The sequence below is a fragment of the Kwoniella pini genome, chromosome 5 (assembly GCF_000512605.2).
Source record: "Kwoniella pini CBS 10737 chromosome 5, complete sequence".
In the NCBI taxonomy this organism is placed as follows: Eukaryota; Fungi; Basidiomycota; class Tremellomycetes; order Tremellales; family Cryptococcaceae; genus Kwoniella; species Kwoniella pini.
The window spans coordinates 1,414,943-1,441,582 of record NC_091720.1 but is presented as its reverse complement, the minus strand read 5'-3'; the positions used below and the strand labels follow the sequence as shown (position 1 = coordinate 1,441,582).

Below are 26,640 nucleotides of genomic sequence, written 5' to 3'. Positions count from 1 at the left end.
AAACATTATTCCATCACTTCCGCTTGGCTAGAATTACATTCAGACTATAACAACCGGCATATTATTACTGAGCAAAAAGATAGTAATATTACCATCAAAGAGGAGAACAAAACTTATACGCTAGAGTCCATCTAATACCCATCATGGCTACTCCGATGCAAGTTGATGAAGCTGTTCCAGGAGATTCTAGTGAGTTGAGCTTTCTCTGGAGGGCGGTTCGAATCAATTAGGAATCTCAACTGACGATCGTGCTCTGCAGTTGACGGTGAGCTAGACCACGAATTTGAACAGGTATCTGTGGAATAAATCAGCTGATCAATCAACTTATGATTTCGAACAGAGGGTTTATACTCTCGTCAATTGTAAGTGCAGTCTCCGATAACTACATAAAATTCACCTGCTGATCACATTTGTATTCATCGTAGATATGTCCTTGGTCATGAGGGTAAGCTTTCTAAATCCCTCGCCAGTTGACCTTAGCTAAGATTATCCCCTTATGTTCAGCTATGAAGAAGATGGCAGCTTCGAACGTTCTGATAGTAGGCATGAAAGGTTTAGGGGTAGAAATCGGTATGTTGTTGACAATCAGTGGGAATTTAATCGAATCTGTGTTGACACTATATGTTGATTTGAACAGCCAAGAATGTCGCCTTGGCAGGTGTCAAGACAGTCACCATCTATGATCCTGCACCTACTGAAATAGCAGACTTAGGTACACAGGTAAGCTCTCACCAGCTCGGAATTCTCCAATGGCACAACCGCTCAAGATGGTGCTTCTAGTTCTTCCTACGTGAATCAGATATTGGGAAGCCCAGAGCATCTGTAACTCAACCACGATTAGCAGAATTGAATAGTTATGTACCAGTCAAATTGTTGGAAGGAAACGGCGAAATCACCCCAGAATTGGTTGCTCCATTTCAAGTAAGTTCTGTCAAGCTTCTGACCCCAAGCTCGCAGGCTGATCACGATCCACAATTGCTGCAGGTCGTAGTTTTGACAAACGCTACCATTGCCAAACAAGTTGAGATCAATGATTTCTGTAGATCAAAAGGAATCTATTTCATTGCTGCGGATGTTAGAGGTCTCTTTGGGTGAGCAATACTTCTCGAATCACCGTCATTCACATTTACTGATGACTTTGCAGATCCGTATTTAATGATTTCGGCAAAGATTTCGCTTGCGTAGATCCAACAGGAGAGAACCCTCAAACGGGTATGATCGTCGAAGTTGAACAAGTGAGTAACAGAATCTTCTGTCAGATCCGCCAGAGACTAATCAACTGTTGTTCCGTAGGACGAAGAGGGAATTGTGACGTGTCTGGATGAGACACGACATGGATTAGAAGATGGCGATTTCGTTACTTTCTCCGAAGTGAAGGGTATGGAAGGCTTGAATGGCTGTGAACCCAGGAAAGTCACTGTCAAAGGTGACTCAGGACTCGAAGCTACTCGATCAGATAATGCTGAATGCTGACATCATATTTAGGCCCTTACACGTTTGCTATCGGTGATACTCGTGGTCTTGGTCAATACAAAACCGGTGGTATTTTCACCCAAGTCAAAATGCCAAAGATTTTGCAATTTGTGAGTCGTTGTACGGCGCTCAGAAGCATTGCAACTGACTGGTTCATATTAGAAATCCCTCAAAGAGTCTCTCACCAGTCCAGAATTATTCATCACCGACTTCGCCAAATTCGACCGACCCGAAACACTTCATGCGGGTTTCCAAGCACTTTCTGCGTTCTACGAAAAAGCTGGACGACTACCTCGGCCTAGAAACGCTGAAGACGCATCCGCAATTATATCTCTCGCTAAGGAGATTGCTGGTGGTCAAGCTGAGTTGAACGAGAAAGTTCTGCAAGAACTCTCATACCAAGCCACCGGGGATCTTTCACCTATGGTAGCTGTTATAGGAGGATTCGTAGCTCAAGAAGTCCTCAAAGCTTGTTCGGCTAAATTCCACCCTATGCAACAATCGATGTATTTCGACTCTTTGGAATCACTACCCAAACAATTACCCACCGAAGAAGACGCTCAACCTGTTGGATCCAGATATGATGGACAAATCGCTGTTTTCGGTAAAACTTTCCAAGAGAAAATCTTCAACAATAAGCAGTTCTTAGTCGGTTCAGGAGCTATAGGATGTGAGATGTTGAAAAATTGGAGTATGATGGGTTTAGCTACTGGTCAAAATGGTATGATCCATGTGACAGATTTAGATACTATCGAGAAATCCAACTTGAACCGTCAATTCTTGTTCCGAGCCAAGGATGTGGGCAAATTCAAGGCTGAATCTGCTGCCGCTGCGGTTGCGGAAATGAACCCTAACCTCAAGGGCAAGATTATTGCTCATCAGGATAGAGTTGGAGCTGAGACTGAGCGTAAGTCCCCATACTGGCGACCGTATGCAGAGTTGAAGGAGAAGAGCTGACGGAAGGCCTGCAGGTGAATACGGTGATGATTTCTTTGCTTCCATTGATGGAGTTACCAATGCGTTGGACAATGTTTCTGCACGTATGTCGACTGCGTTTCTCTCATGAGAGGCGAATAAGCTGATTTTCGACGTGCTATCCAGGTCAATATATGGATAGAAGATGTGTATTTTACCAAAAGCCATTGCTTGAATCAGGTACTCTTGGTACCAAAGCAAATACGCAAGTGGTTATCCCATTCTTGACCGAATCATACTCTTCTTCTCAAGATCCTCCCGAGAAATCCATCCCGTCGTGCACTGTCAAGAACTTCCCTAATGCCATTGAGCACACCATTCAAGTGAGCCGATCATCAGGAAGTCATCATAGGAAAAGACTAAGCTGACAATTGCGGAACTCGCACACAGTGGTCCAGAGAAGCTTTCGACGCTCTTTTCGTCAATCCTCCTACTACTGTCAATCTGTATCTGTCTCAGCCCAACTTTGTGGAGACCACCCTAAAGTCTTCCGGTCAACACCATGATCAGTTGAAGCAGATCCAGAAATACCTCAAGGCTGACCGACCGATGAGCTTCGAAGATTGTATCAAGTGGGCTAGATTACAGTATGAGACTGATTACGTCAATGAGATCAAGCAGCTATTATACAACTTGCCCAAAGATCAAGTGAGTAGCCATTTCTGATTGGTTGGGACCAGCTTCAAGCAAGGGCAAATGCTTATGAAAGTCGCAGGTGAACTCAAATGGAACCCCTTTCTGGTCAGGACCTAAACGAGCGCCAGATCCTTTGAAATTCAACATTGACAACGTGAGCATATCCGCTTCCGTGACCGAGAACTGAACTGATCGTTCTCCGTGCAGCCATTGGATCTCGAGTACTTGATTGCCGCTGCCAATTTGCACGCCTTCAACTATGGTTTGAAGGGCGAACGCGACCCCGCTTTGTTCAGAAAAGTGCTTGACACCTTCGAAGTTCCTGAATTCACACCTAAGAGCGGAGTCAAGATTCAGGTGAATGAGAATGAGCCCGCACCACAACAAGATGACAGTAAGTTGGCTCGTCGAACTGTGATTAGGCCCTTCTGCCTGACTAACAAATCAATTCAGCTGAGGAAGATATTGATGCGCTCGTCGCATCTCTCCCACCACCCTCGTCTTTGGCTGGCTTCAGGCTTCAACCCGTAGATTTCGAGAAAGATGATGATTCGAATCATCATATCGACTTCATCACTGCTGCTTCTAACCTCCGAGCTACTAACTACGGCATCACACCTGCTGATAGGCATAAGACCAAATTAATCGCGGGTAAAATCATCCCTGCCATCGCTACTACAACCGCCTTAGCAGTTGGTCTCGTTTGTCTCGAATTGTACAAGGTGAGTCGTGCCTCCGCCGTGTAAATGGTCACCTGGCTCATAGATTTGCTTTGACAGATAATCGATGGTAAGAACGAATTGGAGGACTACAAGAACGGTTTCGTCAATCTTGCATTACCGTTCTTCGGATTCTCAGAACCTATTGCAGCTTCCAAGCAGAAGGTGAGTTGCGAAGGAATCACTTGCACTCCAGACGCGTGATTTTGGTGCTGCTTTTTGTCACTGCTAATCCTGGGGTTCACTTCAGTACGGGGAGACAGAATGGACACTATGGGACCGATTCGAATTGAACGGTGATCCAACTCTGCAAGAGTTTTTGGATTGGTTCAAGCAGACCCACAAATTGGAAGTCCAGATGCTCTCACAAGGGGTGTCGATGTTATGGTCTGCTTTTGTGCCAGCTAAGAAGGTGAGTATCTCGCCTACCGTTTCATTTTTGTCGTTTGTTCTTTCTGCAAGCGGAGATCAGCCGACTGATTGCATTATGTACAGGCCGCAGAAAGGATGTCAATGAAGATGTCTGAACTCGTCGAACATGTATCAAAGAAGCCTATCCCACCATGGACCAAGAACTTATTGGTAGAAGTGGTAGTCAACGATGAGGATGATGAGGATGTCGAGGTGAGTTTATAGTGTACCCAAAGTTGCAGTGATTGAAACGAAGCTGATGAATGTATGAGCAGGTACCTTACGTCTTGGTCAAGATCTAAGAAAGGCGAATGTGAAATAACGCAAGAAGTATATAGATGTACGGATCAGTATACATAGCTCGCATGCAAATGTTTTCTGTTCAGCATTGAATCCATGTCATCTGCAAGCTCTTGCTCAGATCCCGAAATGAATACAGTTGATGAATATACAACATGATACATTATAGATTATACATTCTATCTGGGCTATTGTGTACAATTTCGATCCGTTATGCCGAATTTTGTTGAGCTTGTTCCACTGCTTCATCTCGAGGTTTCTCACCATGTGCAGCTTGCCACTCGTCGGTTGACCAGACTGGGGTTCAAGCAGGACAGTAAGATCAATAATTGATTATATATTTACGGAGATCGGCCGGAGGAGGGGCAAAAGAAGGGATAAAGAATGAAAATCATGTAGAAAAGAGATAGGAGAAGGGGCGGAACAGAAGGTGTAGGGCAGCGATACAAGGAAAACAGGAGGAATGGGAATTGATTTGATGAGAGTGAATGGGAATTGATGGTTTAAATTAAGAAATGATCAAATTGACTTAAAAACTCACTTGCTTTATCAAATTTATTTGAACCACCTTCACTTGCAAATCTATCTGGATTTGCTAAACTACATTTTAAAAATTTACCTCTACCTTGATATCCTTGTAATTCATTTAAATCATAATTATCAATTGCATCTAAAGCATCTGAAGGATTTGAATAAGTTATAAAAGCGAATCCACGATGTTTTGTAGCTTCATTATTCAAAATTATAAAATATTAGCTTTTCAATCCTCCTATAAAGTTACAAGATTAAATATACCAATTGTCTTGGAGATATTCTGTTGATAGGAATGAATGAATGAAAATACTTACGATCTTGAACTTCATTTGGAATTTTTATATCAATTATATCTCCAAAAGTAATAAAAGCAGATAATAATTGTTCTTCATTTATCTCTAATGGTAATCCTGCTACATATACTGTATTTTTTCTATTAGAACTTGAAGGTACACTTGCTCCTTTATCGTTTTGCATGATGAACAATTCAGTCTTGAGTGGTATCCAAGTCAGAAATGTTATGTTTATAGAAGTGCAATGGAAGAGATGAACCTAGATTTCAAACAAGTCAACTTCTAAACTCGAATGCAGGTAGTTGGGGTATATTACGTAACCATGTGGAGGTGGAATATATATGACGAAAACGCGGTTTAATGCGATAGTTGTAGTATTCATTATTGCAACGAATTTTGGAAGAAGACATTCATTACAGTATACAATCTCACTTCAAAGTTCAACAGGTTTGTGTACACGTCAAAGATCAAGCAATTTCCAATAGGTATGTCAGTGCGTATCAATTAAGTGACACAGCAAATATCGAAACGAACCAAATCAAACAACCCTTAACATGATCATGGCGGACGAGCTTTATCGACCGCCTACTAAAAGGTCAAGATCAAGTCATAGTAGTCAATCAAGGCCTGGAATACTTAGTCTCCCTGATGAAATAATCGAACATATCTACTTGTTCTTGCCTTTCAAGGATCGGCTCAATCTGAGATGGGTAAATCAGCTATTTCTACATTCTGTTATACCTCAAAGTGATGGCTGATTATCCTTTGTTTCATTTAATTTAGGGCTGTACCTATCTTAGAGATGTATACAAATCCTCAGCAATACTACAATACCAATTCACATTAAGTACGACATCTTATCTTGATGTTCCATGGCGGCCCCCACCATCTGGTTCATCTATCAATGAAGATTTCACAGAAGAGAATCACAAATTGAATGAAGAAAGCGAATCTTCTTCATCCTCAATCGTAACCCTTCGTTCACCCCATACTGGTAAAGCTAGACAAAGTATACCGTCAGTTTCCTTAGCACCTTGGCCAAAAGAACCATCGCTTCATATACCTCATGATAAAGTGATTTCCCCAGCTGATAGGAATAATTTACTGAGTGGAAGAGAAAAGCGTTGGGAAACGCTTGATTGGGCAGAGAAAAGGACTTTCAAAATTCAAGGTAGAGAAGGTGTATATGAATTGCAAGAAGGAATTTTCTTGATGTGTGATGATTTCAATGATGCTGAAGATGACAAGGTGAGTCCTGCCGATACCATTGAATTTCAAGGCAAGCAGGCAGCCGATTGTAGAGTTGTAATCTGAAATACAATTCAGGTTGAGTGGCTGATCATTGGTGATGAATAATTAGCCTTCTTCTATACGCCTTATACCTCTACCCTCCATGCAGGATCCAGATTTAGAAGATCCACCATTACAGACAATATCGCATAAAGTCGATTTCCCAATCTCCGACTTGACTATGGACCCTTCACAGGATTTGATTGTTGTCAGCGAGTATAGGTGAGCTTTAGTATTCTTATTGTCACAGAATATGTGCTGATATATATGCATGAAATCGATTCAGACCCGAATCACATGACACCCTTCATGCGCCTCCCACACACCGTTATCACCTATTGACCCTCTCTACATTCAAACCTCATCCTTTGGCCAAGCTACCTACGCTTGACTTTCCACCATTTTCCCAAGCTATTATGGATACACGTCAACTACTACAAGTTATGGGTGACACACTGGTCATTCAGGTATCCAGATTCGCCCCAGCTTGGGTACTTGCTGGTCTAGGATTTGGTATTGGAGCTCTAGGAGGTCTCGGTCATGAGGAAGAAATGGTAGCTTGGAATTGGAAAACCGGAAATGTATTGGCAGTGAGTAGCTGCTCAAGCCGCCGCGAAATTGAGCCGGAAGCGCAGCTTATGCTGCACTGTTGTCTTATTTAGCGAATATCGCTGCCCGAAAATGGATGGTTCTCATCCTTTGCTCTATTGTCGCCTACCACCTTCCTTGTAACGTCAACATCAAATATCTCACCTATTTTGCCTTCTGAAACCCGCTCCGTTGGATCGGTATTTCCACCGGTCATACAAGTCTATTCTTTCATACCTGATCCAAATAACCCAATCAACCCCGTCCAGCCCCTATATACAGATCCAATGGATGATACAACACCTCGACCGGTCTTACTAGCTCAATTACAATTACCTCTTTTCGCTCCGGATGTATCAATACACGCTTTTGATGTTCGACCAGACCCTGCCTTCCCTCCCCCTCCAGCTGATGAAGTACCTACGTTAGGCAAAAGAAAGCCGTTCACGCAAGACCCTAGTAAAGGAGTCATGGTATTCGAGTTGAAAGTGGTTGGAAATGGTGAAGACAATATACCGCGAAGGGAACGTAAAAAGTCATACGAAATCTTTGTTCTCAGAGAAACACTCGTAGAATTCGCTCGTCAAGGTGAAGAGCGGCTCAGGCAGGCGTATGATAATGAAGGAGATCTTGATGGATTAGGTATTAGGGGAGTTGAGCGGAATGTACCTTGGAGCGAATGGGGTGAAGAGAAAACCAGAATGATGGACGCTGTCATGAAGCGTAGAAGTTGGGTAAGTGGTCGAGATTATGATTTTGCAGTTCAAGTCAAGCTGATACTTGCCGCTTCTTGCTGTTTTCTGCTGTGAATAGGTGTGTTCTTGCTCAGGATATAGATTTATCTCTTTGATACCGGCAATACGATCACAAGGCCTTGATTTAGACGATCCTTCGACGAATATGGAAGATTTAGAAGATGAAACTCATGAACTAATTCCACCACCGAAAAAATCAGATTTAATGATATTTGATTTCTCACCTATCAATTTACGAAAATCAAATTCCATTACTGAAGAAGAACAATCAATGAATTTCTTTGATTTTGTCAAAACTGAATATACGGTGAAAATACGATCTAATCCATCTATAATTCCTAAACGGAATATATGGAAAGAAGACATAAGCACTAATTTACCTTTTAAAGAGGTTAGAAAAGATTATGGGGCTTTAGCAAATGGTGTTATGTGCGACGATCAACGGATTATCGTGATACACGTGAGTGGAATTAATTTGAATTCTGGCTAAAACAGAAGGATTTTGCGCTAATCATTCAGTCCTTGCATAGACACAAGCTCGAATGAATGGTGATTGGTCGACTATAAGTCAAGAAATGAGTGTGCTTTGCATGTAATTGTTGAATGCTAGGGTCAGGATGTAGATCGAAATTATGAGCTTGTATGTCATGGTTATTGTATCCAGTAATGTTCTATGATCGAAATTTCGATAAGAGATGGATATCAATTAGATTGGCAAAAATCATAGATTATGTATATCTCACTTTTTGTTCCCCCATGACTCAATTCAGAAGCACAACGAACAGATGGATTTCTGACATCATTCGATGTCGATACATAAATTGCAAAGGATCATTTTTATCGGTCAAGCAATATCCGAACAACTATTTTGTTCGGGTCAAATATAAGCTAAGATTGTTCGAAGTGGTCAATAAATGATCCGACACGTTATTGTTTATGCCATTTATTGCTTCTTGCGAAACGTCATCCGCATTCAACGCAAAATCTTCTAGTGATGTAAGTTTTGTTTTTATGAGCTTCTTAAAGAGTATTTGCGGAAATTACATGAAGGCTCTGAAGTGCGAACGAACAATATCAGAATATAAAATGGTCAATACAATCGTATTTTTCTTCCACAATCTGTTCTCGCCACTTCAAGGAATAGTTCAAGTCGATACTCAATGAACGATAACAACGGGTCTCATTTTGTCATCCCTATACCCAAAACCTACCTACCAGTTCAATCACAATTATGCAAATTGTCAAGTTTGATAATTCGCCACCCCCTTCACCTTCACCTTCACCATCACCATCACCATCACCACGACCTTCACCAAGTCCTTCACCACCATTTCCATTTGATCCCTCTCCACCTGATACTCCTTCTCCTTCTCCTTCTCCTTCGCCTCCAGCTGAGGATAAGCTGACAAAGGACACATAAGCATTCATGCTTAGATGTAGAGTAAGTCATTTTTTTTTATTTATTCATTCATCGTTTTTCTTGGAGGATGCATTCTGATCTATATCTTAGTCTTTGGGGAATGCACAAAGTTCATATGACGAGGGAAACGGAGTGATGTAAACGGTAGTAGGAAGTGTACAGGGCTTTTGTATGCATTTGATATCCAATGTAGAATCAATTCTCAAGCTCCTGAACAAAGGCGGATCGCCACTCGGTTTTGTTGTAATAACCATATGGTGATTAGTATGTTGAGTAAGCAAGGACTGCATCGTGTGTGATTTGGATATGAAATCGCCCACGAAAAAAAGACCTCTTTTCAATACCGATATTCTTTGATCTAAAAAAGTATTGTATGAAGTCATTTATAGTAGATCTATCATCAAAGAAGGATAATGTTTAATGATTCTGATTTAGTACCTGAATTAGAAGAATCATTTCGGAGTACTTACCGATTTCCAATCATTTATGATTATGATTGTACTTGTGTGCATTGGGGTCTTTGTCGAATTCTTCTTATTGAAATGAGGAAGGATATTACTTCTATTTCTACTTACCTCATGTTGTCTGAACATGATAATACTTAAATCTCACTTAGTTTATTTTTTGATTCTTATCGAATTCCTCTTTATTTAACATTTTCATTTTTTTATTTTCACTACACTAGATAATCATTATCAAATACGTCAAAATATAAAGATGTCTGTGAGTGATCTTAAATCTGCCCCACAATGCTTAATTGATCATTTTCCAAGTTCAAGCTGATTTTTAAATAATGTAGAATCAACAACCTATTAAACTTCAAATCCAAGTAGTCGATTTTATCGATGGTAAATTTGTACCTAAGTCTACCGGATCAACTAGTACCAGTACTGGCACTACAGGTACAAATTCAGAGAGTACTTCAAATGCAGGTGGTTCTAACACTTCCAATGGAGGAACAGGTAATAAATAATTTGAAAACTACTTCAGGTCAAATTGTCAGTCCATCTCTTTCTGCATTCATGAAAAATCGTTGATCAATCTTAGGTCACTAGTTAATTACGATGCCTTCATTTTCTCACCTTACCTTGTGAAATTGGCTGAAATCAGTATGCTTCGGCTCTTAGCTTTCTTATCTATTGAGGATATGTAATGATACCAATGTATATGTCGTCATGCATGGTGAGTGAACAAAGCACGAGAAGGCATACGATTGCTCGCGCAGCTGCATTCGGGCACTGATTGTAGTTGAGCGAAAAATATACATTATCATTATCTCGTCATTAGCCAGACTGCTCTAGTGTTAAGATGAATATCTGCATTCTATACCATAAGAAATCAGGCTAAGGGGCTATCCACATATACTTTGAGAAAATTCGTATTTCTCTCTGCAGCACTCGCAGGCGGCAGCATACAAGAAAGGGCTAATTTTGATGTGCTTGCTATTCCACTTTGGAAACCTTACTGCAAGTTCTTCTGTCCGCTCCTCAATTTTGGGTTGACAAACTCATGAAGATCTTTCTCGCCCTTTGGTTGGTCGTGAATGAATATTGTATTATTTCAACTATTTCTCTGTTTTATTTGGTCACTCTGTCTCTGGACTATATCCCAAGGTTAAAATTCTTTACGTCACTTCATACTTTTACTGTAGCGATGAATTATATATGAGCAAATATTGGGAAATTTGACATAATGATAAGTCAAATATGGTCAGCTACGATGCGAATACGCGAAGTGTCTAAGGCATCTAACAAGGAGCCTGAGCAGGTATGTTATTGCATGTTTTTCATAAGTATCATGATGGTATCCCCGTAAAATAATAAGTAAGAGTATAAGCCAAAATTAAATATCGCTAGAATGGGGTTTGAAAGATAAAAAAGAAGTAATGTCCACAAGTAAACCCAATTATGAATTAAAGTAATCTCATTGAGTTGCCGATGTATGGCGAGTTAATAACAAGATTCGATCAACTATTGCGCAATGGTGAAAGGTGCGGAAACCCCTAATATAACATACAGGTGATTAGTTATTTGAAGAGAATTCATGGTACAAGGGTAGACTTACAAGCTTCATAATCTGATTCCTTTGTCCTATCACCAGTAATATGTAAAGCTCTCATAAGGACTATTCATAATAATATTAGTTTGGTTGATCGAGGATTGAGAAAGAAAAAGAATGTACTTACATTTGTAGTTACCATTAGGAATAGTAGTTCCATTTGAGAAAAGAGGTCCACTTTTCAAAGCGAATGTAGAATAATCATTTCCTTGACCATCTATATTATCTGTAGATCTTGGAATATAATCGCTTTCGAATAAATTACCCAAAATCGGTACTTTTGCGAAAGTATTAGATTTTCCATTATTATATCCTGAACATCCTTTTCCTTGGAAATTAGTTAATTGACAGTATAATGAAATTAAGGATTGAGTTTTTGTAGATTGCCACCAATTATTACTATTACTTATAGAGTTGATCTTTCTTGATTCGATATATGCCTTCTTCATCAAATTCAATTCTCCTTCTAATGTAGCTCCTTCAACGGGCGATCTTTTGGAGTTGTAATTAGGTGTGAAACCAATATTGGCGTTGGAATCGATCAAATCAATTAACAACAAAGGAGTTCCTCCCACTAATCTGTATATGACAGTTGGGTAACTTCCATTTTGGAAATTGTATGATTGACCTGAAGACGACTGAACATTTCCTGTAGCATCCAAGATTGTAGGAGTATTGATTCCGAGGTAATAAGGTGTAGGATCCAATACAGGCATATCTTTCATTTTGCTTGCAACACCCAAATATGGAACTCTAACATTGTTAGCACCCCCAGAAATCTCAATGAAACCTGAGTATATCGGGAATTGTTTAGCGTCTAGTCCGGTTGGAGCAGTAAATTGAAGTAAGACTACCCAAGTGGTTCGTGGAAGAAGGGTGATGGAAGATTGAGAGAATCGTACGCTTGCGACAGAGGAGACTTGAGGCACAGGTTGATCGTTCGACTGATTAAGACCTGATTGGAAGGCAAGAGCTGTACCAGCGGGTAAATTAGATAGCTTGTACTTGACGATTTTGTCGGTAGGATTGGTCAAAGTGATATATTGAGTTCCAGCAAAATAGTTGGTATCGTTCAACAAGATCTCAGAAGGACTGACGATGAGTCCTGGGTTGATTGCATTCGCGATATTGACTTTACCTGCACCTTGTACAGCAACGTTGGCGATAGTTTGGTCGGAAACTGAAGTTCTGAGGTAGTCGGAGGTTGATTGTAGAGCAGCTTTTACCTTATCTGGTGAGACGTTGTTATTGCCTTTTGCGTTGATGTAAAGAGCTGCTGATCCAGCGACTAGAGGTGCGGAATATGAAGTTCCTTCGACAATAGACCAATTTGCCATGTTTGTGGGCAAAATTACTACCATGTTTGTTCCAGGAGCAACGATGGATGGAGCGAAGTAGAGATCATTAGTAGGACCAATTTCACTGAAATAAGATGTTATATTTCCGGTGAAAGTATTAGGTGATTGGTAGGGATTGAAGGTAAAGGTGACAGTGGTATTCGAAGTATGATTGTTGATTTGGCTTAAAAGATAGTTTCCATCGTCGTAGCTGATCATTGCGAAATCCAAGGGGAAATTTTGGTACAGTGGTACTGTGTTGGCGGTGTTGATCAAGAACATCTGTCTACCACCTTGAAGGTAGATGTTCTTAGCCTTTTGTTCCAGAGAACAGCCACCTCGTCTGACTAAAGTAACGTAACCGTTAAGGTTGGGAGTACCGTCGGGAATAGTACATCCATCAGCGGCAACAGAGGGGTCAGTAGTGAATGCGTATAAGGGGTAAGTGCCAGAGGCGAAAGCCTTGTAATTGAAGTAGGGGATTGGCCCATAACCGGTGGATACGGAGGCAAGTTGGGAGGGATAGAAAGCGTTATCGTTTGATCCGACGTTGAGTACACCTAATCCTGCTCCAGGAGAGTACGAGTAGAAAGCGCCAACTTGTCCTTGATTACCAGCTGAGATGGAAAGGACGACACCTGCAGAGCTGAGTCGACTGGCGAAGACGGACAGCATACTTTCGGTCCAACCGGAAGTTTCACCTAGATGGTCCGCAAATTAGCTCTGCTTTTGATAATCTGAGGACAAAAACAATCGAAGACAGTGAGAATCAAGCACTCACCGACACTCAGATTAATGACATCTACTCCATCATCATAAGCTCTTTGCATAGCTTGTAAAACGATATCATCGGTAGTAGCACCATTGCAGCCGAAAACTCTGTACTGGTACAAGCTAGCTTCGGGAGCAACACCAGTAACACCGTATAGGTTTGGATTAGCACCTATCAAACCAGCAGTGATAGTTCCATGGGAGTAGCAGTTATCGAAAGGATCGTTATCAGCTTGAGGGGTATTTGTTCCATTATACGAATCACCAACAAAGTCGTATCCTCCTACGAATTTTGATCCAGCTTGAGCGTAAGTTCCCCCAAGTGGTTCTCTTGTATAATCCACACCACTATCGATGATAGCAATCTTAACTCCTTTTCCCTTGTTTCCACCTGCTTGTACAGTATCAGCACCGATTTGATTTAAGACTGAAAACCCTTTATTGACCGCCGAAGCACTGGCAGAGGGTGCGGAAGAAGCTGTAACGGTAGAGGTTGTACATTTTTGCTTTTTGCCTTTACCTGAACAAGAGGTTGTGGTTGTAACCTGTGCTGAGGTGGTAGCATTCGAGGGGGAAAACGAGTTGGAGGCAGTCGAATTGAATGACGTGGAAGCTGGCCATTGATATGATTGAGCGGTGATTGGTTGAGAAGGGAGATTGAGAAGATGTACTTGTCTGAAATCGATAATACCGTCTGTAGAAAGGAGATTGGCGAGGTCCTAAAAAAGGTGATCCCTTTAGTACCCAATCCTCCTGACGGTTGAATTATCAGTGTGTTGCTTGAACACTCACATTATCAGAATCCAGGGTGATACTAGCTCCGAAGAATAAATTATTGGTGTATTCGCAGTGAACAGTGTAAGAAGTGTCTCTGGCTTTGAGTTGTTTATAGATAGCTTCATGAGGTGTTGAAATACTTTCATCACGTTTGAGTCCTGAAGAGGACAAATGCGCATTTGAATCGAATTCAACGATATATCGGCCGGGTACGACAGAACTGTTATGAAATGGAGATGAGTTAGTCGCGAAGATTTCTATGTCAGTACAAGCATTCCCATACACATCACTCACCCAGAAGTTGTTTTTTGCACATCAGCAAGGTTGAAAGCATCTACATTTGATCCAATAAGAGCCAGAGCGAGCGAAAAGAGATTGGAATTTCTCATCTTGTAATAACGTCTTTTAGATCAGTTGAGTCTAATATCGAGTGAATGAATAGATAGGTGGTCGAGGGTTGAGTGGGAAGTAATAAAGAGCGTTTTGATCTCGTAAAGAGCGTGAGTAAGGAGTGGAATGTAACACTACCTCGTTGTCGAATAGGCAGATGATTAAATTGAAATTGATGTCTGATGGTCCAAAAAGAATGATGGACGATCAACCAATCGATACGATATTCGAATGGAAATAAAAGAAACGAATATAAAAAAAGAGTTGAAAAGAGAGGGGGAATCAATCGAAGCGAACCAACTTATCACTTATCAATCCCTCCAATGTCAGCTATGAAACTACAATAATGAAAAGTACAAGGAATGGAATGTTAATAAATCTCTTTATAAAGGTGAAATCAGATTATTTGTTTACTTTGTTTTTTTCTTCCGAATGTTGGGATCGTTCCTAAATGTCTCACTTTTGTAAAATGGTAGGTGGGTAGCTTTTGAGTCTATTAAGTCGCCATGGTTTATTTGCGTCACACTTCTCGGAATATCGGATTAATGCGCATTCCCTTTAAATATGATATAACTCATTTATTAGATAAGACACGCTAGAAAATCAGTTAACGTAAAAATAACAAATCAAACAACTAACATGTGAATTATCATCGAAATATCAAGTCAAGTAGCTTATAATCAACAAGTTCCCGCGCTGAAATGCATGATGATACAAAATCAAGCAGGCAAAAGAATATGTTAGCGTTACAACGCCTTTGCGCATTATTGTTCCGCCAAGTAAGTCAAAGCAGATCTAGGTGATCGTGATTGACTTTCCTTTATCAAAGATAGATCTTTGATCGAACACATGCAATGCCTTTCATGCCCTGCATCTCCAATTTTTAGGTCCCTGTACCTTCTTCTGTTGAACCAACTTGTCCTTTAGAGAGGAGATGTAGTGTGATTGTCGTGGTATATGCATATACATGGTCATCATTATCATTAGGGTATCAAACCGACAACAGGAGAGGCGATTCTAAAATGCCTTTTTATGTATGATATCGGGATCTTCTTTATACTCGTCAGCCGAGACCCACATCTAAAAGAGCATATCAGCTTTGTGATTTCAACTCCAATTGTTCCACTGAGCAGAGCTTACCTTCTTGAAAGTGCTCAGTCCAGCCAGAATACTACCTCCGATCCATGTCGAATACTACACTATCGAGTCAGCTATGATCTGAGGCGGCTCTGGAGCATATCGTAGCTCACCTTTCTTTCTGGCGGCGCATATATTTTCAGCTTGACATCTTTCAAAGCCAGCTTCTTTACTTCATTTAGTAACCTATCTCCGAAGCCTATTCACATTACAGTATCAGCTCGTGCAGCTCTCCGATGCATAAGATCGAATGATCAGCGACAAGAGTTGACTTACCTGTACACAGGGTGGATCCACCTGACAAAACAATATTGCTGAATAAGGATTTTCTCAGATCGAGATCCGTTCTATTTATCGAATCGACGATGACCTGTTCAGACCCTCAGTTGTTAGCTCGGGCCTTACGGAATTGACGGAAAGCCCAGCTGACCTGATGTACACCAGGATATTCTTGACCTATTAATTCAGGATTGAATAGTATCTCCGGAGCCAAAAACCTCTCTATTCCAAGCTATCGGTACGCGTACCACCAAAATCAGCTATTTTGTAAGTAAAAAAAAGACTGCAAGAGCTGACCTGTATAATCTTCCCATCCGGTAATCTAAACTCTTCCCATGCACCAGATTGATCTTTTTCTTCTTTGGCAGGATTTATAGCCAAGTAACAAGTCTTCTCTTTTATCGTCCTCACAACCTCCTTCTCAGCTGAGGTATGTAAATAGTATCCCGATTTCCTTAACAACAATTGAAGATGATCCGTAACATCCCTTCCTGCTATGTCTATCCGCCGTATTGCGTGGGGCATGGAGAATCCTTCGAACACAGGTACAGCGTGTGTCACACCATCTCCAGAATCCAACACTATTCCCGTTGTACGACCTGATGAATACCTATTTTGACAAATGATCGTCAGTTGCTGGTCTGAAGGACTGGCCAGAAACGTGGGGGATCTCTGTCACTTATTCCTCCTGATCCTAATAGTTGCAACTCACAATGAAAGAACAGCTTGTACACTGGTAAAGAATGCTGGTACATTAAAGGTTTCAAAGAATATCTGAGCTGCTACATCTCGATTCTGCCGTGGATTTAAGGGAGCTTCCGTCAGCAGCACTGGGTGCTATAGAAGATGCTTGATCAGCAGTAGTTTGTGGTTACTTATTTTCGCCCTATCGGTCCAAATCTTCTTATAAATCCAAAGCTTATCTCGATATATGCTTGATATCGATCTCGGGACCATTTGATCCGTTCAATTAGATTGTAATTGTCACTCACCTCCTCACTCAGAGCTTTTAATCCTTCCCCATATACCCATCCCCATATCCTCTCCATATCATCCCAATCAGTCACTACACCATGTTCCATCGGATATTTTATCTTTAACAATCCTCGCAACTCTTGTGCTCGTCGTCCTATAAATAGGTTATCTTGTATTGCTCCTGCCATCACTCGCGGGTGTTTCGGACGACCGACACTGAAAAACATTATATACCGTCAGGACAGGATCGAGATGAGATGATGGGCACATCCTAGTTTGTCACGGGAGGTGATCTGCTATTATTCCTCGAGGAAGATTGTTTGATGATAACGCGGAAAGTGACCAAACTTACAAAGACGGTATATAGCATGATGGTTGTTCTTCACCTGCAAAACCAGCTTTTATCGTCCCGGACCCCTATATGAGAAGGAAATGAGCTGAGATGCTTTGATCGTTCCTCGTGACATGGCTCACATTGTCAATGACGACCGGCTGGTTCGTCAACCTATTCATACTCTTTAGCTGACATTCAACTTCGAGTCCAATTAGACAGCTCACACATCGTCGAATTCTGTTGCCATGTTCCTTCACAGCTGATCAACCAATCTGCCTAGTATACGGCACAGGTGAGACAGATAAGAAGAGCTCTTTGTTGAAAATGGTGTCCTTATAAGCTAGAATTCAAGGTAATTCATGTCCGAGCTCGAATTACTCTATTCTTTGGTCGCGTCGAGCGAGTAAGTGGAAATGTCCGTCCCGTCGCGTGGTTTGACCATGATGACGGGATCAAATGTAATGGGGTCTCGCGCATCGGTCATGTCCTGCAGAACTGATTGATTTTCATAGTGCCACATTGAGATTAGAAGCTTTAATTCCGGTATTTGATTCCAGCATGGGTTGAGCTTTCATTCGAGATTCGCCATGTTAACAAAGATCGAAGGTAGTTAGTTAGATTAGTTGAATTGCCACTATTAACTATCATTAATTATCTATCTTCTTATTGATTCTTTTCCTTAATCTACCTACTGACGGCTCAGCAACATGTCGGCTCCACCAGGATTCGGCGCTGCTCCTCCAGGTTTTGGTGGATCTTCTTCTCAGCCAAATGGAAATGGAGAAAGTAGGATGGATGGAGATTTCTTTGGACAATTAAGTCAAGATGAAATCGAAAAGAAAGCTAGAAAATGGAGACAATCTCAAAAGAGGAGATTTGATCCAAAGAGACGTCAAGGTGGTGGTGGCGGTATAGATTTTGGTAAAGCTGTAAGTAATGGCGCGTCTTTTTTGTTCAATGTGGCAATGCCGCTCCCAATATATCAAACAAATTTCGACAAGAGTCTCTTACGAAGTGTGTTCGGTCTTATAGGACTTACCGCCTGAGCATTTGAGAAAGATTATCAAGGACCATGGTGATATGTCAAACAGAAAGTTCAGGAATGACAAGCGTGTACATTTGGGAGCATTGAAATATGTTCCTCACGCGGTCATGAAATTATTGGAGAACATACCAATGCCATGGGAGGTGAGTTTAAGCATCAATCACAATTGATGAGTTCAGGATCGCTGATGCGTATACTCAACTATGCAGCAAGTACGAGAAGTGCCGGTCTTATATCACATTTCTGGTGCTATAACGTTCGTAAATGAGGTGCCACAAGTGATAGAACCAGTGGTAAGTGTAGCTTCTTATTTACGACAATGATGATCTAGCTGATGTTGTTCACAGTATCACGCACAATGGGCATCTATGTGGCTTGCGATGAGACGAGAAAAGAGAGATCGAAGGCATTTCAAGCGAATGAGATTTCCACCATTTGATGACGAAGAACCGCCTATGGATTATGGAGATAACGTTTTAGACGTGGAGCCATTAGAAGCAATTCAATTGGAATTAGATGAGGAAGACGATGAAGCTATTCTAGATTGGTTTTACGATCCAAAACCGTTACTTGATACGCCGCATGTCAATGGATCAAGCTATAAATACTTCTCCCTATCTTTACCTCAATTAGCGAACTTGTATCGAATCGGTCGACAGCTGTTATCGGACTATTCAGACAACAATGCGTTCTATCTTTTCGATAAGAAGAGTTTCTTTACCGCTAAATCGCTCAATATCGCTTTACCTGGTGGACCGAAATTCGAACCTTTGTATCGAGATACAGAAGCTTTCGATGAAGATTGGAACGAATTCAACGATATCAACAAGGTTATAATAAGAGGAATGATTAGATCAGAATACAAAGTCGCTTTCCCTCACCTTTATAACTCGGTACCTCGTTCAGTCCACATTGGCCCTTATCACGAACCAAAGAATGTGTATATCAAGACGGATGATCCTGATCTTCCAGCATTCTACTTCGATCCCCTTATAAACCCTATATCACAGCGTGTAGTACAAGAGGCACATACACCGCTTGTATCGCACGAAGATGCTGTCTTTGGTTTCGGTAATGAGGAAGACGAAGAATTCGAATTACCAGATGAATTAGAGCCATTCTTGGAGAATAAGGATCTGAGTAATGATAATACTGCAGATGCAATCGCATTATACTGGGCCCCATACCCATATAATCTGCGAAGTGGAAAGACGAAAAGAGCTCAAGATGTACCTTTGATCAAGAATTTCTACCTCGAGCATTGTCCACCCGATCAACCGGTCAAGATCAGAGTATCTTATCAAAAATTACTCAAGGTTTACGTGTTGAACGCTTTACACCACAAACGACCAAAGGCAATGTCTAAGAGAAATTTATTCAGATCTCTGAAGAATACCAAATTCTTTCAAACTACTAATTTAGATTGGGTAGAAGCTGGTTTACAAGTCTGTCGACAAGGATATAACATGTTGAATTTGTTAATTCATAGAAAGAACTTGAATTACCTGCATTTGGATTACAATTTGAATTTGAAACCTATCAAAACATTGACTACCAAGGAAAGAAAGAAGTCAAGATTCGGAAATGCTTTCCATTTATGTCGAGAAATCCTCAGATTGACTAAGCTTATCGTAGATGCTCATGTTCAATTTAGACTGGGTAATGTGGATGCTTTCCAGCTTGCTGATGGTCTTCAATATATGTTCGCGCATGTTGGTCAATTAACTGGAATGTACCGATACAAATACAAGTTGATGAAACAAATTAGAATGTGTAAGGATTTGAAGCATTTGATTTACTCTAGATTCAACACTGGTCCAGTTGGTAAAGGTCCTGGTGTAGGTTTCTGGGCGCCAGGGTGGAGAGTATGGTTATTCTTCATGAGAGGTATAGTACCATTGTTGGAAAGATGGTTAGGAAATTTGTTAGCAAGACAATTCGAAGGAAGAAACTCGAAAGGTACTGCACAAACAGTAACTAAGCAAAGAGTTGAATCTCATTTCGATCTTGAATTGCGTGCTGCGATCATGCACGATATCCTTGATATGATGCCTGAGAGTATCAAAGCCAACAAAGCGAAGACCATTTTACAACATCTTTCAGAAGCTTGGCGATGTTGGAAAGCCAATATTCCATGGAAAGTACCCGGTATGCCAGCTGCCATTGAGAACATCATTTTGAGATACATCAAGTCGAAGTCAGATCACTACACATCGGTGGCTCACTACAACAGAGAAAGAATCAGACGTGGCGCCACCGTTGACAAAGCTGTAGTACGAAAGAACCTTGGTCGATTGACCAGATTGTACTTGAAAGCCGAGCAAGAAAGACAGAACGGATACCTCAAGGATGGGCCTTATATCTCGTCAGAAGAAGCTGTAGCAATTTATACATCGACTGTTCATTGGTTAGAATCCAGAAAATTCGCTCCTATACCTTTCCCTCCATTGTCATACAAGCATGATACGAAATTACTTGTATTAGCTTTGGAAAAATTGAAAGAGGCGTATTCGGTTCATGGACGATTAAATCAATCTCAGAGAGAAGAATTAGCATTGGTAGAACAAGCTTACGATAACCCCCACGAATGTTTATCGAGAATCAAGCGATTACTTTTGACTCAAAGAGCATTCAAAGAAGCCGGTATAGAATTTTTCGATACCTACGATAAACTTATCCCATGTTACGATATTGAACCTGTTGAGAAGATCACGGATGCCTATTTGGACCAATTTTTATGGTACGAAGCCGATAAACGTGGATTATTCCCTAACTGGATTAAACCTTCCGACAACGAACCTCCTCCCCTTTTAGTGTACAAATGGTGTCAAGGTATCAATAACTTGACAGATATTTGGGATACATCGGATGGTGAATGCGTGGTCATGATGGAGACCGTCTTATCTCGTGTTTATGAGAAAGTGGACTTCACATTATTGAATAGATTGTTGAGATTGATTTTGGATCATAATTTGGCGGATTACATTACTGCCAAGAATAACATGTAAGTGATAGTTTTCTTCATTGCAACAAGAATGCTGCGCTCATTAGTCTTGGTTTTTTTAGCACGCTCACATTCAAGGATATGTCTCATGTCAACGCATATGGTATGATCCGAGGATTACAATTCTCTTCATTTGTCTTCCAATTCTACGGATTAGTCCTCGATCTTCTCATTCTTGGATTACAAAGAGCGAGTGAACTTGCCGGTCCTCCTGGTGCACCAAACGGTTTCCTTCAATTCCGAGATACCGAAACCGAATCTCGACATCCTATACGATTTTACACACGATATGTCGACAGAATCCATATCTTATTCCGATTCTCATCTGATGAGGCTAGAGATCTGATCCAACGATACTTGAGTGCCAACCCTGATCCAAACAACGAGAATATGCACAACTACAATAACAAGAGATGTTGGCCTAAAGATTGTCGAATGCGATTAAACAAGCATGATGTGAACTTGGGTAGAGCAGTATGGTGGAATGTCAAATCGTCTTTACCTCGATCATTGACTACCATCGAATGGGAAGAATCATTCGTATCTGTTTACTCTAAAGATAATCCTCAATTGCTCTTCTCTATGAGTGGATTCGAGGTTAGAATCTTACCCAGAATCAGAACTCAACATGGTGAACAATACTCGCTCAAAGACGGTGTATGGAATTTGACTCAGGAATCTACCAAGGAACGTACTGCTCAAGCTTTCTTGAGGGTATCAGATCAAGGTGTTAACGACTTCAACAACAGAATTAGACAAGTTTTAATGAGTTCCGGATCAGCAACTTTCTCGAAGATCATCAATAAATGGAATACTGCTTTGATTGGTCTAATGACGTATTACCGAGAAGCTGTAGTTCACACTAACGAATTACTCGACTCGCTCGTAAAAGCTGAAAACAAAGTACAAACTCGAGTTAAAGTAGGATTGAACTCCAAGATGCCTTCAAGATTCCCTCCTTGTGTATTCTATTCTCCTAAGGAATTAGGTGGTTTAGGAATGTTATCAATGGGTTTCGTTTTGATTCCTCAATCTGATCTTAGATGGTCAAAGCAAACAGATAGTGGAGGTATCACTCACTTTAGATCAGGTATGACTCATGAAGAAGATCAACTCATTCCAAACTTGTATAGATATTTACAACCTTGGGAAGCAGAGTTCTTGGATTCAGCTAGAGTATGGTCAGAATACGCTATGAAGAGAAAAGAAGCTACTGCATCAAATAGAAGGTTGACTTTGGAAGATTTAGAAGATTCTTGGGATAGAGGTATACCAAGAGTCAACACTTTGTTCCAAAAAGATAGACATACGTTGGCGTATGATAAAGGATGGAGGGTTAGAGCGTACTTCTCGCAATACTTCAGATTGAGAAATCAACCTTTCATCTGGACCAATAACAGACACGATGGTAAACTTTGGAACCTTAACTCGTACCGAGTAGATGTTATCGCTGCATTAGGTGGTGTGGAAGGTATTCTGGAGCACTCGCTGTTCAAGGGTACCGCTTTCCCTACTTGGGAAGGTCTGTTCTGGGAGAAGGCTTCAGGTGAGTAGCGCAAATCCACGATCAATTCATTTTCAACCTCTTCCAACCCCTTTCCCCTTCCCTCTCCCACTACTATCTGCCCTCGCTCCCCTCTATGCGCATCATTGCCTCATGTTGCGTCGCGGCTCTCGCCCGACACGTGTTCATTCTACCTTGAGTCTGCTCCCTGTTTGGTCGGAATTCTACCTGATCGCCACTTTCCAGAATGTGTCCGCTAATTCTTCTTCTCGCAGGTTTCGAGGAATCTATGAAGTACAAGAAGCTCACAAACGCTCAGAGATCCGGTTTATCTCAGATTCCTGTGAGTGACCATGCTCAATTCGTCCCTTTCCACCCAAATATCCAGAATATCCGTTGACCAACCCGATTTTCCCGTTTGGTTTTCCCTTCCGGTGTTTCCGTTTTGTACTTTCATTGCTGATACTTTTGGAATAGAATCGTCGATTCACGATGTGGTGGTCGCCCACGATGTATGCGAACCCGTTCTATGCATTTCAACTCCTTTTGACAACGCTGACTTATGATTTTGATCGATAGTAATCGAGCAAACGTCTATGTAAGTGAAAAAATCGCACCATAGGGTGAAAGTGGCACTTTTCGTGGCACTTTTTCCTCGCGCGTCCTTTGCAGTGGCAGACCTCCACCTCCTCCCCCCCTCCTACCTCACCCCGTTTTGTCTCCCCCTGTCTATGTTAGTCAAACGCTGATTCTTTCTTCAGGTCGGTTTCCAAGTACAGTTGGATCTTACTGGTGTGTTTATGCACGGTAAATTGCCCACTCTGAAGATCTCGTTCATTCAAATCTTCCGAGCGCATTTATGGCAAAGTGAGTTTCAGTCTACTTCTCGCTTCTTTCACCGATCCTCTCGCTGATAAAACCCCGTGCAATAGAAATCCATGAATCGGTTACCATGGATCTATGTCAAGTATTCGATCAAGAACTTGAAGCATTGCAGATTGAGACGGTGCAAAAGGAAACTATCCATCCGAGAAAGTCATATAAGATGAACTCTTCAGCTTCGGATATCCTCTTGTTCTCGTCCTACAAATGGCAAATCTCTCGTCCATCCTTGTTGACTGACAATAGGGACACATTTGACGGTACAACTTCCAACAAATTCTGGTTAGATATTCAATTGAGATGGGGTGATTTCGATTCTCATGATATCGAAAGATATGCCAGAGCGAAGTTCTTGGATTACTCGTCCGACAGTCAATCGATTTACCCTTCGCCTACCGGTGTACTGATTGCTCTTGATTTGGCTTATAATATTTACTCCGCCTACGGTAATTATTTCCCTGGATTGAAACCATTACTTCAACAAGCTATGGCTAAAATCATGAAGGCGAACCCTGCATTATATGTATTGAGAGAAAGAATTAGAAAAGGTCTTCAATTATACTCTTCAGAACCCACTGAACCTTACTTGAACTCTTCAAACTATTCCGAACTATTCTCCAACCAGATTATTTGGTTCGTTGATGACACCAACGTATATAGAGTGACAGTACACAAGACTTTCGAGGGTAATTTGACGACAAAACCGATTAATGGTGCTATCTTCATCTTCAACCCTAGAACAGGTCAATTGTTCCTCAAGATCATTCATACATCAGTATGGGCAGGTCAAAAACGTTTAGGTCAATTAGCTAAATGGAAGACTGCTGAAGAAGTAGCTGCATTAGTTAGATCATTACCAGTCGAAGAACAACCCAAGCAAGTTATCGTTACCAGAAAAGGAATGTTGGATCCCTTGGAAGTTCATTTGTTAGATTTCCCGAATATCGTCATCAAAGGTTCAGAATTGCAACTGCCTTTCCAAGCTACGCTGAAGATGGAGAAATTCGGTGATTTGATCTTGGTAAGCTCCGTTTGATATAAATCATCTCTCCGGACTTTGCTCGTTTGATGATTGCCCCTGACATACCATTTGTGACATATAGCGTGCTACTCAACCTCAGATGGTCTTGTTCAATCTGTACGATGACTGGCTCAAGTCAATTTCATCATACACCGCGTTCTCGCGTCTTATCCTTATTCTTCGAGCCCTTCACGTTAACAACGAAAAGGCTAAGATCATCCTTCGTCCTGATCGGGCAACAATCACCGAATCCTATCACATCTTCCCAAGTCTCAGTGACGATGCATGGATGTCGGTGGAAGTTGCATTGAAGGACTTGATTCTCGCGGACTTCGGAAAACGAAACTCAGTCAATGTAGCTTCATTAACGGCTTCGGAAATTAGAGATATCATCTTAGGTATGGAGATCGCCGCTCCTTCTGTACAACGACAACAAATGGCAGAGATTGAGAAGACTACAGAGGCTCAATCTCAAGTAACCGCTCTTCAAACTAAGACCACCAATATCCACGGTGATGAGATCGTAGTTACTACGACCACGAACTACGAGCAACAAACCTTCGCATCGAAATCAGATTGGAGAGTTAGAGCTATATCAGCTACCAACTTGCCATTACGTGTTAATCACATCTTTGTTGGTAACGATGATGTCAAGGATGACGCTGGAGCTTTTACCTATGTTATACCCAAGAACGTCCTCAAGACATTCATCGTTAATGGTGACCTTCGAACTCAAGTAGTAGCCTACTTATACGGTAGTTCACCAGCGGACAATCCTCAAGTTAAGGAAATCAAAGCTGTCGCTTGGATCCCACAAAGAGGTTCAAACAATGGTGTAGAATTACCTGCTGCTTTACCTAAACATGACTTCTTATTGAAAGACTTAGAACCATTAGGATGGATTAAAACTCAATCTACAGAATTGAATCGTTTATCTCCATCAGATGTAACTACTCAAGCTAAGATTATGGCAAATCATTCAGAATGGGGACCACAATCAATTTGTGTAACTTGCGCTTTCACACCAGGTTCAGTATCGTTAAATGCTTGGGAATTATCTGTTAGTGGATTTGAATGGGGTAGGAAAAACCAAGATGTAACAGGACAAAATCCTGGATTTAACCCATCTATGGCAAATAGAGTACAATTATTACTTTCTGATAGAATTTTAGGTATGACTTTAGTACCTGAAGGTGGAATTTGGAATTATGGTGTAGGATTAACTCAATCATGGAGTGACAAATTACCTTATAGTATGACTTTGGATAGACCAGAATCTTTCTGGGCTCCATGTCATAGACCAAACGCTTTCTTAAATTTCGCTTCTATGGAAGGTGATGATGCGGCGGATGTGGAAAATAGTTTGGAGTAGTTTCAAGAAGCTGTCTGTATGTAGTAGAAAGAAAGAGGAGAAAACAAAGAAAATTGCACGAAATAAAGTGCCATCTTGATTATGGAATTTTTAGGTCTTACTTTTATGTTTGTATTTGTAGTTTAAATCTTATGAAATCAGTGCTTTAGATCATCTTCTTCGCCTCCTACCTCATGACTTTCGCATATTGAGCATCGGTAAGATAATCTTTGGTTGACTGACTTGCACAACAAAATGTAATTTAATATATAATGCTATGCATAATGCAAAAATATGTCACCCGGATATGGATAATTAATCGAAAATGATTCAAAGACAAATCTATCTATTCTTGATCTATGTCTATGTTACAACCCTTGT

The 26,640-nt window shown here is 41.0% G+C and overlaps 7 protein-coding genes across 7 annotated transcripts; 3 read left to right on the top strand and 4 right to left on the bottom strand.

The window, feature by feature from the left end:
• Positions 1-143: 143 nt before the first annotated feature.
• I206_104313 (uncharacterized protein) lies at positions 144-4,516 on the top strand (the record flags this gene model as incomplete). Its single annotated transcript, XM_019155849.2, has 22 exons — positions 144-189; positions 260-265; positions 341-362; positions 426-445; positions 505-570; positions 638-720; positions 781-921; positions 985-1,091; positions 1,145-1,235; positions 1,294-1,426; positions 1,486-1,583; positions 1,636-2,380; positions 2,445-2,513; positions 2,575-2,771; positions 2,839-3,096; positions 3,164-3,238; positions 3,292-3,478; positions 3,538-3,806; positions 3,864-3,968; positions 4,054-4,215; positions 4,299-4,427; positions 4,490-4,516. The coding sequence occupies 22 exons, from the start codon at positions 144-146 to the stop codon at positions 4,514-4,516; spliced, it is 3,036 nt and encodes a 1,011-aa protein (XP_019010807.2).
• Positions 4,517-4,725: 209 nt separating this feature from the next.
• On the bottom strand, positions 4,726-5,525 carry I206_104312 (uncharacterized protein; the record flags this gene model as incomplete). Its single annotated transcript, XM_019155850.1, has 3 exons — positions 4,726-4,811; positions 5,056-5,241; positions 5,363-5,525. 3 exons carry the CDS (start codon positions 5,523-5,525, stop codon positions 4,726-4,728), a joined length of 435 nt encoding a protein of 144 aa, XP_019010808.1.
• A 370-nt stretch (positions 5,526-5,895) lies between these two features.
• I206_104311 (uncharacterized protein) lies at positions 5,896-8,570 on the top strand (the record flags this gene model as incomplete). Its single annotated transcript, XM_070202932.1, has 7 exons — positions 5,896-6,051; positions 6,125-6,589; positions 6,702-6,853; positions 6,918-7,221; positions 7,294-7,953; positions 8,033-8,434; positions 8,505-8,570. The coding sequence occupies 7 exons, from the start codon at positions 5,896-5,898 to the stop codon at positions 8,568-8,570; spliced, it is 2,205 nt and encodes a 734-aa protein (XP_070059033.1).
• Positions 8,571-9,168: 598 nt separating this feature from the next.
• I206_104310 (uncharacterized protein) lies at positions 9,169-9,402 on the bottom strand (the record flags this gene model as incomplete). The annotated part of the gene is made up of 1 exon (XM_070202931.1): positions 9,169-9,402. The coding sequence occupies one exon, from the start codon at positions 9,400-9,402 to the stop codon at positions 9,169-9,171; it is 234 nt and encodes a 77-aa protein (XP_070059032.1).
• A 1,962-nt stretch (positions 9,403-11,364) lies between these two features.
• On the bottom strand, positions 11,365-14,726 carry I206_104309 (uncharacterized protein; the record flags this gene model as incomplete). Its single annotated transcript, XM_070202930.1, has 6 exons — positions 11,365-11,396; positions 11,459-11,518; positions 11,580-13,490; positions 13,571-14,279; positions 14,353-14,557; positions 14,632-14,726. 6 exons carry the CDS (start codon positions 14,724-14,726, stop codon positions 11,365-11,367), a joined length of 3,012 nt encoding a protein of 1,003 aa, XP_070059031.1.
• A 1,018-nt stretch (positions 14,727-15,744) lies between these two features.
• On the bottom strand, positions 15,745-17,699 carry I206_104308 (actin-2; the record flags this gene model as incomplete). The annotated part of the gene is made up of 11 exons (XM_019155854.1): positions 15,745-15,807; positions 15,868-15,921; positions 15,978-16,063; positions 16,141-16,234; positions 16,295-16,375; positions 16,441-16,753; positions 16,856-16,980; positions 17,136-17,334; positions 17,471-17,535; positions 17,593-17,623; positions 17,677-17,699. The coding sequence occupies 11 exons, from the start codon at positions 17,697-17,699 to the stop codon at positions 15,745-15,747; spliced, it is 1,134 nt and encodes a 377-aa protein (XP_019010812.1).
• A 460-nt stretch (positions 17,700-18,159) lies between these two features.
• On the top strand, positions 18,160-26,280 carry I206_104307 (pre-mRNA-processing-splicing factor 8; the record flags this gene model as incomplete). Its single annotated transcript, XM_019155855.1, has 11 exons — positions 18,160-18,381; positions 18,485-18,640; positions 18,707-18,790; positions 18,845-21,501; positions 21,564-23,047; positions 23,281-23,348; positions 23,483-23,517; positions 23,585-23,603; positions 23,767-23,872; positions 23,938-24,908; positions 24,991-26,280. 11 exons carry the CDS (start codon positions 18,160-18,162, stop codon positions 26,278-26,280), a joined length of 7,092 nt encoding a protein of 2,363 aa, XP_019010813.1.
• Between the last annotated feature and the right edge of the window lie 360 nt (positions 26,281-26,640).